We start from the raw sequence: 17464 nt of genomic DNA on the forward strand, positions 1-17464 counted from the left end.
GGAATATAAAGATATTCCGAAAGATTGAGGTGTGGTAGATGGAATGAGAGAAGACTTGTATGGCGTATAAACATCAGCACAAACTAGTTAAGCAGAATGCTCTGTATCTGTGCTGTCCATTCTATGTAATTTATTGCAGGATTGTGTTTATTTTTGTTCTCTTCCTTCCTATCCCCCATTGCTGTCCTCCATGCAATGTTCTTCTAATCTCTGTACCTTTTAGATTTCCATTGGTGGTATACTGTTCCTAAAATAGGGACTCTACTGTGTTATGGATTTATTAGACTGTTCCTGCACTGATGATGCATCTGTTCCAGCATTGCAAATTGCCAGGTTTAATCATCAAGCTCCATTGCAGAGACTTGAGCATAAAATCTAGACATGCATTTAGTGCAGTACTGCACTGTCGAAGGTGCTGTCTTTTGGATGAGATGTTAAACCAAGGCCTTGTCTGGTTTCTCGAATGGATGTGAATAATTCCATGACACTATTTGAAGAAAGGCAGGGGAGTTCTCTCAGTGACCTAGCAAATATTTATCTCTCAACCACCATCACTAAAACAGACTATCTGGTCATTTATCTCGGTGCTGTTTTTGGGGTCTTGCTGTTTGCAAATTGGCTGCCATGTTTTCTGCATTACTACAATGAATAACTTTCAAAAGTATTTAATTGGTTGTGAAGCACTTTGGGCTATCCTCAGATTGCGAAAGGAGCTAGTTCTATTTATTTTCAAAATGCTAAAGCAAAATCATATAATTGTATTTAGGAGTTCTGGTGCCAAGGTGACTATCAATCCATTTCCCATGTATTATCAGTACTTTGAAAACAACCCAATAAGCAGAAGGCACAGATGCTATGTAGCAAGGCACCATCTGACTTGATTGGTCAGGACCAATAACTGTCACTTGATTTTTATGTGAGGCTTGCCAATAGGAGCAAAATCTGGTTCCATATGAGAAGGAAGCTGTCAATGTGTTCCTGTCTGAGCCTCTTTGAAGGTTTGGGTTTGAGAAAATCTAGGGTGAGGAAAATTATTTATGGGTTTCATAAAGAAATTGCAGAATGTAATTGCAACCTTTATTTCATATCTATTATTTGTGAAAAGACTTGGCTAGCTCTTGTGCTTTTTGAGATCTATTCTTGGTGTGAAATTTTAATTCCAATCCCCACTGAGTCTAGCTTGCTTTTCATTTTTTTTAAAGTCCAATCTTTGCTTCATTATCTCATGGTTGCTGCTGCAGTTTGGCGATTGCTGCAATATTCAGAGATTGTTGTCATGTGCTTCTTATCTGGGTATGCCACTTACAAAGTGTCAATAATAAGAGTAGGCTTTTAGTGCAAAGGTCAGTGCGCTCCCATTTTTTTGTTCAGTTATACTGAACAGTAAAAACACAAACCCTACCCTGTAATGACATTGCACAATGTGAAGCATATCAGGGATCGATCTTGTCTTTGTCTTGTTTTATAAATCTTGATGTATTCTGCATCTGATTTGCTATCTCAAATTAATATGATGCACAATTCCAAAAGGAAATTAAGTAGTTTAATTATTTACTGACTTCTATTTCTGCAACTGAGGAATTGTTATCCCACAGATTACATGGCTGGGATTTACCAGTTTATTTAATTGACTATACTGGGGCATTTATTAAAATACAAAGATGTTGAGCTAAGCTGGTTGAATGATTAAATAGTGTGTAATTAAATTGGACATCTCTAACTACATTGTTTTTGGTGGAAAGAATAGAATTTCTTCTATTGAAAAGCATGATCACTCATTCATGCAGACCTCGTTCTGTTTTCTTCTTCTTCCTTTGGAAGGAGCAGGAAATGTGGTATAATTTGTACCAAATGAGCCAGCACACCATATGAGCATGCGCTCATCTGAAAAATGTCAAAATTCCAGAATGCATGCTTTTTCTTTCAGGTTCTGCCAATTTGAAATGTCTGGTTGTACTGATAAAACCGTGAGAATTAATGGTAAAATCCTGAATAGAAACCAGCTGCAGACTGTCTTCTATTTATTACTGCTGTTGTGTAATGTTGACACAGTTATAGCTTTGAACTCCATTCGTAGGATGCGGAACAGTTCTGTACTGTGACAGTCATTGTAAACTAATGGGACTATTACGACCAGGTGAGGAAGCGGTCTCAGGCTCCCCTCTCGCCCCTTCTCTGGTTTGGCTGTAACAGGGTTTTTCTTTTTAAACAGTGATTTTAGCTTACCACCTCAGTGAGCCCTTGCTCACTGCACTCTAATTACAATTGCAAATGAACCAATCAGACAGGTTTTCTTGTGGATTTTAAAATTTCAGTCTCCTGTTCACTCTGAGGCACAACTCAAAAAAAAAAAAACCCCAGGGTTACACCAGCAGCTATCATGTGACAATCTCTTTGCTAGAAACAGCAGTTCTTGGAGGGTGGTTGGATTTCAGAGTTTTTCAGACATACTTGTTGAGGGATGGAGTTTCGTTCTTAAAAAATCAAAGGGGTGTCGAAATCTTTTGATTGCCCCTATTAGCAAAACCAATCTTGCTAATTGGATCAGAGAGCACCCCCATTGTCCCAGCTAGACTGGTTCTTTACTTCTGTCTCTCAGTCAGCCTTTGTCTTCTCAAAATGCAAATGTGCTTGGCCATTTTTTTTAACTGTTCAGTTCTGCTTTTTAAAAAGTTATTTGCTATGTCCAGTAAAAATTTTAAGCAGCGTTCCATATGCCGAAATTAATATGTTTCCATTTGGCAGGTGTGATTTCCATCACAGGCCAGACTACCTGAGGGAACTTTTTATCTCCCACCCTTCCCCACAATAGGTGGAAGAGGCTCGGGGCTGGGCTTAAATCAGTAAATATGTGAACCCCACCCCCTCCCTCCCCCCTCCCCACACCCCCCCTCCTCTCCCCACACCCCCCCCCCCCCCCCCTCCCCAGTGGCCATGAATGCACCTACTTTTGGTTTAACTGGGATGGATTTTGATGGATCTGAGTGGCCTAGTCTGAAGAGGTGGGTCAGTAATTATAATATTTAAAGGAGGCTTTAGGATGTGAGGGTCCTTGAGAAGGTGCAGAGGAGATTTACCAGAATGGTTCCAGGGATGGGGAATCTTAATTACAAGATTAGGTCAGAAAAGCTGGGGTTGTTCTCCCTGGAGCAAAGGAGATTGAGGGGAGATTTAATAGAGGTGTAGAAGATTATGACAGGCTTAGATAAGGTAGACAATGACAAACTGTTCCCATTAACTGATGGTACAAGGGCTAGGGGACACAGATTGACGGCTTTGGGCAAGAGATGCAGAAGGAACGTGAGGAAGAACTTTTTCACACAGCGGATGGTAATGACTTCGCTGTTCATGAGGATTGCAGAAGTGGATACAATGATTTTAAAAGGAAATTGGATGGGTGTTTGAAGGAAATAAATTTGCAGGACGATGGGGATCAAGTGGGAGAGTGGGACTGACTGGATTGTTCGGAGGAGAGCCGGCATGGACTCAATGGGCCAAATGGCCTCCTTCTGTGCCGTAAATGGCTCTATGACCCTGAGGCGCTGATCAGATGTTGGGAACCATTTGAATTTAATGGCTGCAGGCTGGGTTTGCCAGGGCTCAGGAAATCCAGCACCTAAATGGAGGCAGGAGCTGACTGATCCAGCAGGTAAGTGCTTTTTAGAGCATTGCTGGTGGGCCAGGAGGAGTAGGGGTGCTTTCCCCAGCAAATCTTCTCCCGCAGTCTGATAATCCCTTTCTGTGATTTTTCCAGCACCCCCACCTGATCTTCCGACACCCTGCGCTCTGCCTCCCTCACCACTATCTTCTCCTCCCTCCTCCCTTGCTGCCCTACTCTGAGCCACCCACAACCTGTTCCCATCTGGATCTTTTCCAATCCGAATCTGGCTGCCTGCTGGATGAGAAACAAAGTGGGAAAAAAATGACTTGCACATTTCTGACATTTCCAGGTTTTGTGGCCATAAACACGTCCCCTCACCCTCCTCATAAATAGCAGAACCCATGTGGTAATCACAACACAAAGTTTAACAGACTATGGTTTCTCTATTAACCACCATCAAATGGTTGCTGTGACCACCAAACATACTGGTTCCTTCCTTTTTTTTTACAATTTTGAAACTTCCTCTCGTCTGGTTTGATTTAAAACTTAGACAGAAACAGAACATGAAATTTCAGTGCAACAGATTGGCTGGCACAGCTGATTGGGGCAGAGTTTGAATCCAGCCCAGAGCGATAGGATGGGCACGTTGTTGCAAAAGACAAGGCTGAAGCTTATGCAACCACCTTCAGCCAGAATGTGTGGATGATCTATCTCGGCCTCCTCCTGAGGTCCCAAGCATCACAGATGCCTGTTTTCAGCTAATTTGATTCACTCCACGTGATAAAAAAATGGCTGAGCACACTGCACACAGCAAAGGCTGTTGGCCCTGATACCATCCCGGCTGTAGTGCTGGAGACTACTGCTCCAGAACGAGCCATGCTCCTAGCCCATGCTGTTCCAGTACAGCTACAACACTGGTATTTACCTGACAATGTGGAAAATTGCCCAGGTCCGTAAAAAGCGGGAGAAATGCAATCCAGCCAATTACTGTCTAATTAGTCGACTCTCGATCATCAGCAAAGTGATGGAAGGTGTTGTTGACAGTGTTATCAAGTGGTACTTACTCAGCAATAACCTGCTCACTGATGCTCAGTTTGAGTTTCGCCAAGATTACTCTTCTCCCGACCTCATTGCAGACTAGGTCTGAACATGGACAAAATAGCTGAATTCCAGAGATGAAGTGAGAGTAACTATCCTTGACATCAAGGCAGCATTTGACTGAGTGTGGCATCAAGGTGCCCGAACAAAATTGAAGTGAATGGGAAACGGGAGGAAAACTCTCCACTGGTTGGAGTCATGCCCAACACAAAGGAAGATGGTTGTGGTTGTTGGAGGCCAATCATCTCAGCCCCAGGACATCATGGCAGGAGTTCTTCAGGGCAGTGTCCTCGGCCCAACCATCTTCAGCTGCTTTATCAATGACCTTCCCTCCATCATAAGGTCAGGAGTGAAAATATTGTCTGATTGTTCAGTCCCATTCGTAACTCCTGAGATAATGACACAGTTCATGGCTGCATGCACAAAACCTGGACAACATTCAGGCTTGGACTGATAAGTGGCAAGTAGCATTCGTGCCACACCAGTGCCAGGCAATGACCATTTCCAGCAAGAGAGAATCTAACCATCGTCCATTGACATTCAATGAATTACCATCACTGAATCCCCCACCATCAACATCCTGGGGATTATCATTGACCAGAAACTTAACTGGACCAGCCATACACATACTGTGGCTACAAGAGACGGTCGGAGTCTGGGACTTCTGTGGAGAGTAACTCACCTCCTGACTCCCCAAAGCTTGTCCACCATCTACAAGGCACAAGTCAGGATTGAATGCTCTCCACTTGCCTGGATGTGTGCAGCTCCAACAACACTCAAGAAACTCAACACCATCCATGGAGAAAGCCGCCTGCTTGATTGGCACCCCATATGCCACCTTAAACATTCGCTCCCTACACCACTGCACACAGTGGTGGCAATGTGTACCATCTGCAAGATGCAGTGTAGCAACCTGCCAAGCCTCCTGCGACATCACCTTCCAAACCCATGACCTCTACCACCTAGAAGGACAGGGCAGCATGTGTTTGGGAACACCACCAACTGCAAGGTCCCCTTCAATTCTCACACCGTCCTGACTTGGAAGTATATTGCAGTTCCTTCACTGTCACTGGGTCAAAATCCTGAAACCCTCTCCCTAGCTGCAGTGTGGGAGTACCTACACCACACTGACTGCAGCAGTTCAAAAGAGGGGCTCACCACCCTTTCTCCAGGGCAATTAGGCATGGGTAATAAATGCTGGCCTTGCCAGCAACGCCCAAATCCCGTGAATGAATAAAGAAAAAAGCCTCTCTGTGCTGAGTATAAAGGCCCAACAAGAAACCTTTGTTAGTCACAAGTTAAGCAGAAAATGCTGTAAGTACTCAGCAGTGGGCAGGCTCTCAAATCCTGAGGGCCAATAGGAGGCCCTCCAGCTCGGAAGGAGCAGCACCTGCAGTTCGAGAGACTAGAGAATAAGTTTTTAAATTTACTGTGGAGGGAGTGTGTGGCCAGGCAGTCAGAGTGGGCCTCAAAGCCTGCCTGGAGTGCTGGCCCCTGCACCCCCCACCTCCACTAGTCACATGACTAACCTGCTGGGCAACCTGAGTTTTTTGAATTTGTACAAACAGTTTGGACAGAAAGCTGTTTGCTCCTGGACTGAGAAGATATCTCTCCTGTCTGCTCCCATCTCTTTCTCACAAGCCTCTGGATCCACTGAAGACACATGAACCCCAAGAGAGAAAAGTCTCCTACAGCGAACAAGGTTTAAGAAGAATACTGGGCTCCAACAAAAAGCAAGATCTACCTACAATCAAGGACTCTACAGTGAGCTCAAAGAACCATAACAACAGCTCTTCAGATATTGTCTCAAACCTTTCCACTTTATTTTTTTTCTTCTCTTTTCTGTCTCTATTTGTATGTGTGTGTCACGTATGCATGCTAGCGTGCGGTACGGCATGTATCCGTAGGCGTTAACCGAAGTAGAGTTTATGTTTAATAAATTTCAACTTCTTTAACCTGAGAAAAGCTGTCATGCTGGTTTCTTTGCCTTTTAATTGGAAAACAGTGAACAAGGATTCACCAAGGGGGAGCTAAAAACACTGTTTAAAATTAAACCCTGTTACAGTAAGACCAGGTGAAGGCTGAAAGGGAACCCTAGACCTCTTTCTCAGCTGTTCGTAACATTTGGGTTACTAAGTAACAATGCTCCCTGGTTAAAATAGCCTAAGGTTCAATGAGTTGCTGTGGACAAGTGCCCATTGCCACTTCTCCTGATTTTAACTTTCCATCAAAGTAAATAGAGGGGAAAATGGGGAGGGGTGTATAATGGGCACCATTTAATATTGCCCACTTTATACAATGGGTGATGGTGGATTGGTTACTGCCTATGTTACCCATTTCCTGCCTCTTTTTCCCCCCACCCACCAAGTTGGATGTTCCGGCACCAAGGTCTTTCTTTGTGTAAAATAAAATGGGGCACGGTTTAATATGACTGCTGACTTGCTGTGAGCCCATTTAGCATTGCTACCAACAACCAGTTTTATACCCAGTAACTTTCTTTTTCACTCCTTGCTTTACAATGTTCTAATATTAGAGAATGAGTGATCGTGACATCATTACTGCCTGTTGATTAGTGTCAAACTTTGTAGATTTTTGCAAATTATCCAAGAGGCATGTTAATTCAAAATATTCATTGAGTAGTATAAAAATCGATTCAATCATGGCACAGTATACAATGTGATGGCAAGGTGTTTGTAAATGTGGGTAATTAAGTTTTTAATTCTTTAGCTTTGTCTGTTTCGAGTCTTAATTCATTTCCCTAATTGTGTTCTAGGGGGAACTTGAGAAGCTGAACCAGTCAACAGATGCTATAAACCGTCAGGAAACTGAACTGGAGGTAAAATTGATATGAAAGTATTCTTGTGTTGTTGCTAAGGAATCGTTCTATGCATTGGTACTGGTTTGCACTAAGTATGCTTGATATATTTGTAACATGTGGCCAACATCACCCTTGAGTGTTGCTGTTTTCGAAGACTTAACAGACCAAAGTTCATTCAGTGGAATTCCTTATAAAACTGCAATTGTGTATTTTTTTCCCTCTTGAACATCCTACACTTCAACTTACTTTATAATGTGGTGGCTTTCTTTTTAAGGATGTGTCTTTTACTTGTAAAATAATGGTTCCCCAGACAACAAGACCAGCTTTCACAAGATTCATGATCCTTTTTTGATTCTTTGAGATGTGAGCATCGCTGGCAAGGCCAGCATTTGTTGCTGATCCCTAATTGCCTTTGAGGTGGTGGTGAGCTGACTTCTTGAACCACTGCAGTCCATGTGGTGTTGGTACCTCCAAAGTCCTGTAAGGAAAGGAGTTTCAGATTTTGACCCAGTGATAGTGAAGGAATAGCAATATGGTTCCAAGTCAGGCTGGTGTGTGGCTTGGAGAGGAACTTGCAGATGGTGGTGTTCCCTTGCATCTGCCGCCCTTGTCCTTCTAGGTAAAGAGGTTGCCTCTGGAAGGCTCCTTGATGCTACACTTGGTCAAATTCTGCCTTGATGTCAAGGGCAGTCACTCTCGCTTCACCTTACCTCTTGAATTCAGCTCTTTTGTCTATGTTTGGACCAAGGCTGCAATGAGGTCTGGAGCCAAGTGGCCCTGGCAGAACCCAAACTGAGAATTAGTGAGCAGGATATTGCTATGTAAGTGTCGCTTAATAGCACTGTCGATGATCCCTTCTTTCACTTTGCTGATTGAGAGTAGACTGTTAGGCGGTAATTGGCCAGGTTGGATTTGTCTGGCTTTTTGTGGACAGGATATACCTGGGCAATTTTCCACATTGTTGGGTAGATACCAGTGTTGCAGCTATACTGGAACAGCTTGGCTAGGGGCATGGCTAGTTCTGGAGCACAAGTCTTCATTACTACAGCTGGGATGTTGTCAGGGGCCACAGTTTTTGTTGTATCCAGTGCCTTCAACTGTTTCTTCGTATCCTGAACAGAGAAATTCTAAAACCTCAATCTCCAAAACATAAAAGTTATGTTTAAATATAATTTTTTTGCTTCTATCTTGCAGTGTTAAACTATCTTTTGATTTAGTTTTATGCATATGAATGTTCACCTGTTGGTCAGAATTGTCACAATGGCATTGATGTGAGCTGTGTGAAAAATTACAAGTATGTCACAAAATAACTTTTAAAAGAAAGACACTGGAACCCAAACTGGCTTAAATTTATAAAACAACAAATCACAACTAAATAACTTTTTTTTTAAGAAAGAAAAGTCCTATAGAAAATGAATGCCAGTTATTTCCTCCTAATTTCTCCTGATCTTGATAATATAGTCCAGCTGCAAGGAGAGGAACCTGTTATTTCTAAGCAGTGACAATCCAGATATAAATTTTTTTCAGCAACAGCAACGAGCCTCTAATTGATCTCAGGAGGTACCTGTTGAGAGTACATCACCACAAAGTAATGGAGCAGGTGGATGATTAGGTTTCTACAATGCTCTGGTTGCAGTTTGTGTGCTTTAAAGGAATGGGGCAAGTTAATTTTAGCTCTCCCTTAGCACATCACTCTTTTCAAGGTGGTACCCTTGTTCCAATGTAAAAACTCTCCTTTCTAAGTATATAATAATGAACTGTACATTATGTGGTACAACACTCTTGTTATTATCAAGTGGCAGATACTCTGACTTATTGTGAGCAAAACTACTGGAGATCATCTAGTATTTGCTTAGCGTAACAGTGATAAGTTACGTGAGTGTTGACTGGGAGCAGATTCATAGTCACCTGAACATGCAGGCAACTGTCAGCAAATGTGAGAAACTTTGATGTATTTGTAAATGAAAATTGGAAAACCTCTTTATCAAGTAGGAGCTATTTTGGGAAGTCCAAGACACTCTGGAAAACTACCTTGCTGTTCCTCAAATATGCCATGGAACTTTTTTAAGTCTATCTGAAGGCCTCCGTTTAACACTTCATCCAAAAGAACTTGCTTCTGGATTATGTACTCAAGTCCCTGCAGTGGGACTCAAACCCAGAACCTTCTGACTCAAAAGCAAAAACTCTACCATTGAGTCAAGACTAACTCCTTGTATCTTTGTACACGAAATGAATCAAAGACAAACTGTTCTCAATTTGCAAGAGATATTTTGGGAAGCCCTTTATGTGAGAGTTTCAAGGGAACTGAGTGTCTAATTAGGACAAGATACTTTGAAACTTAATTATGAAAGTTATTGAGGAAATGCACTGCCTGCTTTAGGAGACACAGATGGTTATAAATTTAATGCATTTAGCAAAATGTTTTCTAAAAATTCTGCACAAGCTGGTGATAGGCAGTCAAAGCAACCATCATTATGACAGTAGGTCATATCAACTTCAGTCTAGGAATTTACCAGAACTATAGGAGGGTCTGAAGTAAGATTTAAAAAAAAATGTTACTATCTGGGATTGGAATTCCAGGGCCTCATTTGTGGGTTTAAGCCCCAATTTTGCATGTGAGCACATAATCAAGGCTGACATTTCATTGCAGTACTGAGGGAGTACTGCATTGTCTGAGATGCTGTCTTTCAAATGGGATTTTAAAGCGAGATCCGATGTCCCTCTCAGGTGGACATAAAAAAGAGTTCTCCCTGGTGTCCTGTCCAACGTGTATCCCTCAACAAACTTCACTGAAACAGGTGATCTGATCATTCATCTCATTGCAGGTGGTGCCACTATTTAGTAGGTGAGCAAGATTTTTGTCTTTTTCATTGTGTGGGCCTCCCTTTAGTCTTTCCACCATCTTAGCTATTTGTACATTCTATGTTTTCTTCTCTAATACTTTTCCCTTGTTCCTCTGAGAATCTTTATATCGTCTAACAAGCAGGCCATTCATCACCTTAATTATCTCACAACCCCATTCTTCTCCAGTCTTACTAGTGTGCTTATCATTGGGCTATATCCAGAACATTAACACCTCTTCCCTGCTAACAGTGGTGCATGGGAGGCTTAGCAGATGGAAGCATTCATCTCTGACTGTTGGAGGCAGGAACATCTTCAGATGATTTTTATTTTAAAGTGTCAATGTATTGGATTGTGAAGATTGAGGGGCAATCTAATCGAGGTGTTCAAATGTTAATAGAATTTGATAGGATGGATATGGAGAAACTATCTGATGGAGAAATCAAGAACATGGAAATGTAATTTTAAAATATGAGCTAGGGCATGACACTACACTGGATTTACAATCTGTGCTGTGTCAAAGGAAAACAAAGTGAGAGTCCCCCCTCTAGTGAAACAATAAATTTACAACTGTCGAAATCGACTGAGGTAGTTTAGCTAATCCATTGGAGACACAAACTAGATGCTTGGCTTCCTTCACAGTGCAAGTAAAGACCTTCCTTAACCTTCAGAGGTCCCCAAAAAGTCTTGACGAGACTATCCCATTGATTTCAGTACTTGAAGGCTGACATCTCTATGGGCCGGCCTGTGATGGGACAGGACCAATAGTTTTTTGCCATCCTTTCGATGGACAATTCTGTGGCTAGAATTTCTGATTGTTGGTTTGTATTTGGGCTGCAAAGGCTCAGCTTGTTAATAAATCAGAAGCCAGCTGGGAGACTGAGTTACATATGGCTCCATGGCATCATTGTGATGTGTAAATACTGAGTGACTATGTGACACATGTTCAACATTAGGTTGAGAGGTTGTGCAGGAAAAGAGTCTTTGCTGTCCTGATATTTCAAGGAGAATAGTAGAGCTTCTAATTACTGTTAATATCCAGTTTGTATTGAATGCTACTCACTTACCTGTTCAATGTTAAGTAAATATGCTTTTGGTTGAGCGTTGGTCTGATGGTGTGCATGTAGACTATTTACAAGAATGATCTCAGAACTGAGAAACTATAATTTTCAGGAAAGATTGAACATTCTGGGGTTTTTTTCTTTAGAAAAGAGAAGGCTGAGTTGACCTAATATAGATCTTTAAAATTATGAAGGCGTTTGATAGGGTAGACATCAGGCGGCACAGTGGCGCAGTGGTTAGCACCGCAGCCTCACAGCTCCAGCGACCTGGGTTCAATTCTGGGTACTGCCTGTGTGGAGTTTGCAAGTTCTCTCTGTGTCTGCGTGGGTTTCCTCCGGGTGCTCCGGTTTCCTCCCACATGCCAAAGACTTGCAGGTTGATAGGTAAATTGGCTATTATAAATTACCCCGAGTATAGTTAGGTGGTAGGGAAATATAGGGACAAGTGGGGATATGGTAGGAATATGGGATTAGTGTAGGATTAGTATAAATGGGTGGTTGATGGTCGGCACAGACTCGGTGGGCCGAAGGGCCTGTTTCAGTGCTGTATATCTAAATCAAAAAAAATCGAATCAAAATGTTTCTGCTTGTGGTGGAATCTGAAACTAGGGGCCATGCATACAAGCTAGTAATCAATAAATCTAAAAGATAATTCCGGAGAAACCTCATTACCTAGAAAATGGTTAGAATGTGGAACTTGCTACCATATTGAGTTGTTGAGATGAATAACATTGATGCATTTAAGTGGAAGCTAGATAGGGAGAAAGTATTAGAATGTTATGCTGATAGGGTTAGATGAAGTAGGGTGGGAGGAGGAGGAGCATAGACCAGCTAGGACGAATGCTCCACATTTGTGTTGCAAATCTATGCATTATATATGAAAACGTTTGTAATTTTCAACCTTGAAAGTAAAAGCAGTATTGTAATCTTTTATAAATCAATCGAAATCTGTAATCAAAAATAAACAAAGAGACTGAATAGGTATTCTTGAACCTGAGGGTATTTTACTCTTTACTAACCTGGGGCCCTGGGGTTTGATCAGAAATGGCTTGGTTTTCTCTGGAGTAGTTAAAATGTGGAACCCACTACCACATGGAGTAGTTGAGGTGAATAACATTGATGCACTTAAGAGGAAGCTTGGTAAACGCCAAGCTCAGTCTGGCTCCATAGCATTAATGGACTGTGTAAAACGTGACCAACTATATCAGAAATCGATGTAACCTTGAGAGGTCACGCATATTCCTGTAAACTGACATACAATGGGGAATGGTTCTTTGTTTGACCCCTGGCTTTGTTCCCTCCAGACCTGATTAGTCCAATGCACTTTGCACCCTTCATAAACCTGAGTTCATCCAAACTCTGTCACCTGTATTCTAACTCGCACGGTCCCATTCACCCATCAGCTCTATGCTCGCTGAACCCCATTGGTTCCTCATCTGGCAATGCCTTAATTTAAAAATTCTTATCCTTGCTTTCAGGTCCCACCGTGGCCTCACACCTCCCTATTTCTGTAACCTCCTCCACCTCTTGCAACCCTCAGATCTCTGCTTTCCTCCAATTCTGGTCTTTTGCGCATCCCCAATTTTCATCGCTGCACCACTAGTGGCTGTGTCTTCAGCTGTCTAGACCCTGAGCGCTCTGTCCCTCGTCTCCTTTAAAATGCTCCTGAAAAATACCTCTTAAACCAAACTTTTGATCGCCTCTCCTAATATCTCCCTTTATGGTTCAGTGTCAAATTTTGTTTGATAACACTCCTTGGGAAGTTTTACTATGTAAAGGTACTATATAAATGCATGTTACATAAATATTAATGCATTGCCCACAGAAACTCGGGAAGCATTTTAGTTACCTGTTTCTGTCTGCTCATCTGATTTTGTTTCTCTCTCCCTTTCTATTCTATTCTCTTCTATTTCTCTGCTCTTTAATTGTCAGCTGAGGATCAGTTGGTAGCACTCTTGCCTGAGTCAGAAGGTTGTACATTTAAGTTCCATTTCAGAGACTTGAGTGCATGATCCAGGCTGGTACTTCATTGCTGTACTGAACAAGTGCTGTACTGTCAGAGGTGCTGGTCTTTTGGATGTGTTGTTAAACTGAGGCCCCGTCTGTCCTCTCAAGTGGATGTTAAAGATTCTATGGGACTATTTTGAAGAAAAGCAGGGGAGCTCTCCCCAGTATCCTGGCCAATATTTATCCCTCACCCAATGTCACACAAACAAATTTATCTGGTCATTATCACATTGCAGCTTCTCGGAGTTTGTGGTGGGCCCATTAGTTGCTGTGTTTCCTACATTACAACAGTGACAACACTGAAAAAGTGCTTCATTGGCTGTAAAGCACTTTGGAACATCCTGAGGCCATGAACAATACTATAAAAATGCAAGTTCTTTTCATTCAGCCTCCTTCCCTTATTTTTGTACCCTCTGTTTCAAGCAGCTGTCTTATCTTTTTTTTAAAAGGAAGATATTTATCAACTCTCCAATGATTTCTGGCAGGAAATTCCATACTCTGACTGCGCTAGTAAGACCGATAACACAGATTGACGTGAATTTTGATGGTTAACTTTTCTCAATGCCTTCTTACCATCAATAGTCTATAATAAGAGGTGGATGAGCTCCATTCTATTATACATTGGGACAGTTCCTGTTCTGATCGTAGTTGTAATTTGTAGAGTGACATCAGGATGAATTACAGACCCCACCACTTATACTGTCCTTATTGCAGGCAGCTGCCAGTATTGGGCAAATAACAATTTGCAATCACCATATAAGTCAATTAGAAAGGTGCTGCTTATAATGGGTTACCCACGCTGACTATTTCTGGCAGTTCAATAAGTTCTTGCTGTGCATTTACTAATTTTTAAAAAAAACTGCTGATTTTGGGCAAGGTCAGGTCCTCAAGCACTTTCAATCAGCTGTTCGCACCTGGTTACCTTAATGATGAGATTCTGAATGCAACTGCTAGCAAGTAGGAGAGACAGTTACTAAGTGAGGATTACCTGATTTTAACAAATATGTTGGTGACTTAGCTTTTTGGTTACTGGCCATCGCATATAATGGTGAAATTGCATTAACAGCAATGTGCCCACTGTAAATGGGGGTGGAGAGGGGCATGGGCCGGACTCTTGATGCAAACTGAAATAAGGATTAGGACGACCTTGTGCTTGTCTTGTGTTCGTTTTCATTGTTTACTGCAGACTGAAACTAATACCTCCCTTTGTCAATATTGAAGCTGTCTGCTACTGCCATTTTTTTGTGTGCGTGACCAGCTCTGCTATTTGTCTTGCAGGAGGCTCGGCAGAAGTTTCGAACTGTTTTAGTCGAGGCCACTGTTAAGCTTGATGAAGTTGGGAAGAAGGTGGGAAAAGCTGTGGATGATTCTAAGCCTTATTGGGAAGCCAGGCGAGTCACACGGCAGGTAAAAGGATGGACTTTATTTTCTGTTTCCCATTCAATAGGATGTTTCTTCTGAGATACTCTTGGATAGTAAAAAAGAACAATAAATACACCATGTCAGAGTAAAGGATTGCTTAAAGTAATGGGACTGGATTTTACCATTCCATTAGAGGTGGGCTGGGAGGTTGGAGGAGCGGCAGTATCGTGGTGAAGGTCACAACTGGATATTACCAGAGGCAGCTGGGCGGGTGGGAAGAGGTCGCGCTGGAACGCGGTGGGAAGGTAACTAAGCCTGTTAAACAGGCAATTAACTCAGATTTTACTTGGGTTTCTAATTTTACGACTGGTGCATGGGAGCAACGGGGCTTCAGAGCTTCGCCAGCTATAACGAGGCAGTGAATTAGCAGGATGTCAGTATAGGCTACAATCGGCAGTAGCTTGGCTTGGTGTGGAGGGTGGGCAGCAGAAGTAACAATTGGGAGCGGGTACAAACTTGCCTAGCACAGTGGGGGCATTCTGCTTGAGTGCCATCTCAGACTTGGCACTTGTATGTACATAGCAATGAGGGGTGGGAGGCCCAGAGAACTGAGTGCAGCTATTTGCTATGGACCTCATTCACTGAGGCTTCAAGGTCTGCAGTGAAGCGGTGCATTAGAAGGGGAGTGAGCTGCAGCCACAGGCAGCAGGGTAACAGTAGACAGAGGGGCACCAGGATCAGGATCCTGGAAGTGGGTACAAGCGAGGTAGTCATGGGGCACTCAACCAGCCTGTGGCATACAGAAGAGGTTACCCACCCAGAGAGGGTTTACCGTCAGAGGCCCAACTTCTAGTAAATGTCAGAGCAGGAGTGTCACCAAAGACTACCTCTCCAGGGAGGCAGTAACTGAGCTGTGTGCCATGATGGAGGATGAGCTGAGCCCTATATGAGGTGGTGGGTACCCAATGCCTGTCACGTTGAAGCTCACCGTGGCACTGAATTTCTACGCCTCAGGAACATTCCAGGGATCTTCCGCCCACTCGCTCAATGTACAATTGATCTACAACCGCTGCAAGGTTCTTGGGAAACAGCCAATGCATCTACACACTAGGGCAATCCCAGGTGCCCAACCTGTTCAGCCCCTCTGTGTGCTTTCATCAATCGATAGTGGCTGACCAGGGCTACCCAAGAAAGACATTGCTACTGATGCCTGTTATGCAACCCAAATACAGATGCAGTGGAGAGATATACCAGCTGCCACGGCACAGTTCAAGCGACCATCTAGCATAGACCATAGCCCTACTGAAGATGCAGTTCAGATACCTGGATAGATCCAGTGGAGCCTTTCAGTATGTCCCAGCAAGGGGGGTCTCATATAGCGTGGTGGTGTGCTGTGCTCTGCACAACCTGACACTACATGGGGGAGAAGCTTTGAACAATGAGGACATCCTGGAGGGCGATGCCTTCTCCGAGGATGTGGATATGGAGGGGAATGATGAGCGAACGCAACTGGATGAAGAACCCCAGGGACTGTGGGCAAGGCGCCATGCGATATGGGCAAGGGAGGCTTGTGACAGGTTAATACCATTTCAGCTGAACCTGACTAACAGACCCCTTTAATCCAATAAAGCTTCAGCCTTCTGCTGTGCTGTTGCCATTTCCTTGATTGCCCATAGTATTTGTCTGCACCTATTAATACAGTAAACAGTGACATGGGGTATGCATTGACCACATTCGGTCTGGTCCTTCCCATCACCACCTTTGTAGAAGCCAGAGCACTCTTGAAGGCCCAACAGTCTTTCAAAAATTAAAAGAATTCTCTTGTGTTGCACCATTCCACATTTCATTTCAAATACAAACATAGCAAGTTTACATGCATTGACAAAGAATCACCCCATGCACCACATGTGCAGTTAGGTGGTCTTTTTTAATCACTTAGATGTGCTCCTACATTGTGCTCACCCTGTGCTGTCAGCTGAGCTGGAGGCAAGCTGCCGACCATTTTGCTGTATGGTTTTTGATGATCTTGGAAGTCGTTCTCTGCCGGAGAACTGGAAGGTTCTGGCATATTGAGGGCTCCCTGCACAGGTGCAGGAGCTGACTCTGTCATCGTGGCTTCATGAGGTGCTGGTGTCACTGTTGGAAGAGCTGAGGAGCCGCTGTCCGCACCAGGAGTGCCCTGAAAGAAGCACCCAGATGCTGCAGACAGTCACTTCACCCTTTCAGGGCACACTTGGCCCTCCCTGCTCACCTGAGGAGTTTAAGGACCTGCTGGTGGCTCCAGGCTTCTCTCACCCCTCTCAACCAGCCATTGCTCCATCGAGCCCATGGATGTGGAGAAGGAAAGCATGTCTGCGTGCATCTCCGGAATCCACTGGGTGGTCTTTGGATATGGCTCTCCATGAGGTTGCCAATCTCTCATTGGATGACGCCATGCCAACACATGCCAGGGTCACAGCTGCACTCATGGTCTAAATGAACTCCTCCATCATTCGTGCATGGGTGCGCATAGCCTCTGGAAGCTACACCAGATGTTCACGCACCTCACATTGCAGCTTCAGTATCTGCCACCTTGTTGATGACTCCAGAGGCATGTCATCAGCCTGAAGCTAAGCATCACCGGGCCCTCCCGCAGTCCTCTGAGTGTGAGTAGTCTCTGCTGTCACAGTCTCAGTC

The 17464-nt window shown here is 43.4% G+C and overlaps 1 protein-coding gene across 4 annotated transcripts in view; it reads left to right on the top strand.

The window, feature by feature from the left end:
• The window catches only part of LOC137383320 (SH3 domain-binding protein 5-like), a 65538-nt gene that overhangs the window by 13357 nt on the left and 34717 nt on the right, over nucleotides 1-17464 (top strand). For all 4 annotated transcript variants that reach the window (XR_010977382.1, XM_068056003.1, XM_068056012.1 and 1 more), the window contains 2 exons: nucleotides 7473-7535; nucleotides 14705-14833. Coding sequence is in view for 3 of the 4 variants with exons in the window: in XM_068056003.1 (XP_067912104.1) it covers nucleotides 7473-7535; nucleotides 14705-14833 (192 nt within the window). In the remaining variant the exon portion in view is untranslated. The remainder of the gene's footprint in view (nucleotides 1-7472; nucleotides 7536-14704; nucleotides 14834-17464) is intronic.

Source organism: Heterodontus francisci, chromosome 2 (assembly GCF_036365525.1).
Source record: "Heterodontus francisci isolate sHetFra1 chromosome 2, sHetFra1.hap1, whole genome shotgun sequence".
NCBI lineage: Eukaryota > Metazoa > Chordata > Chondrichthyes > Heterodontiformes > Heterodontidae > Heterodontus > Heterodontus francisci.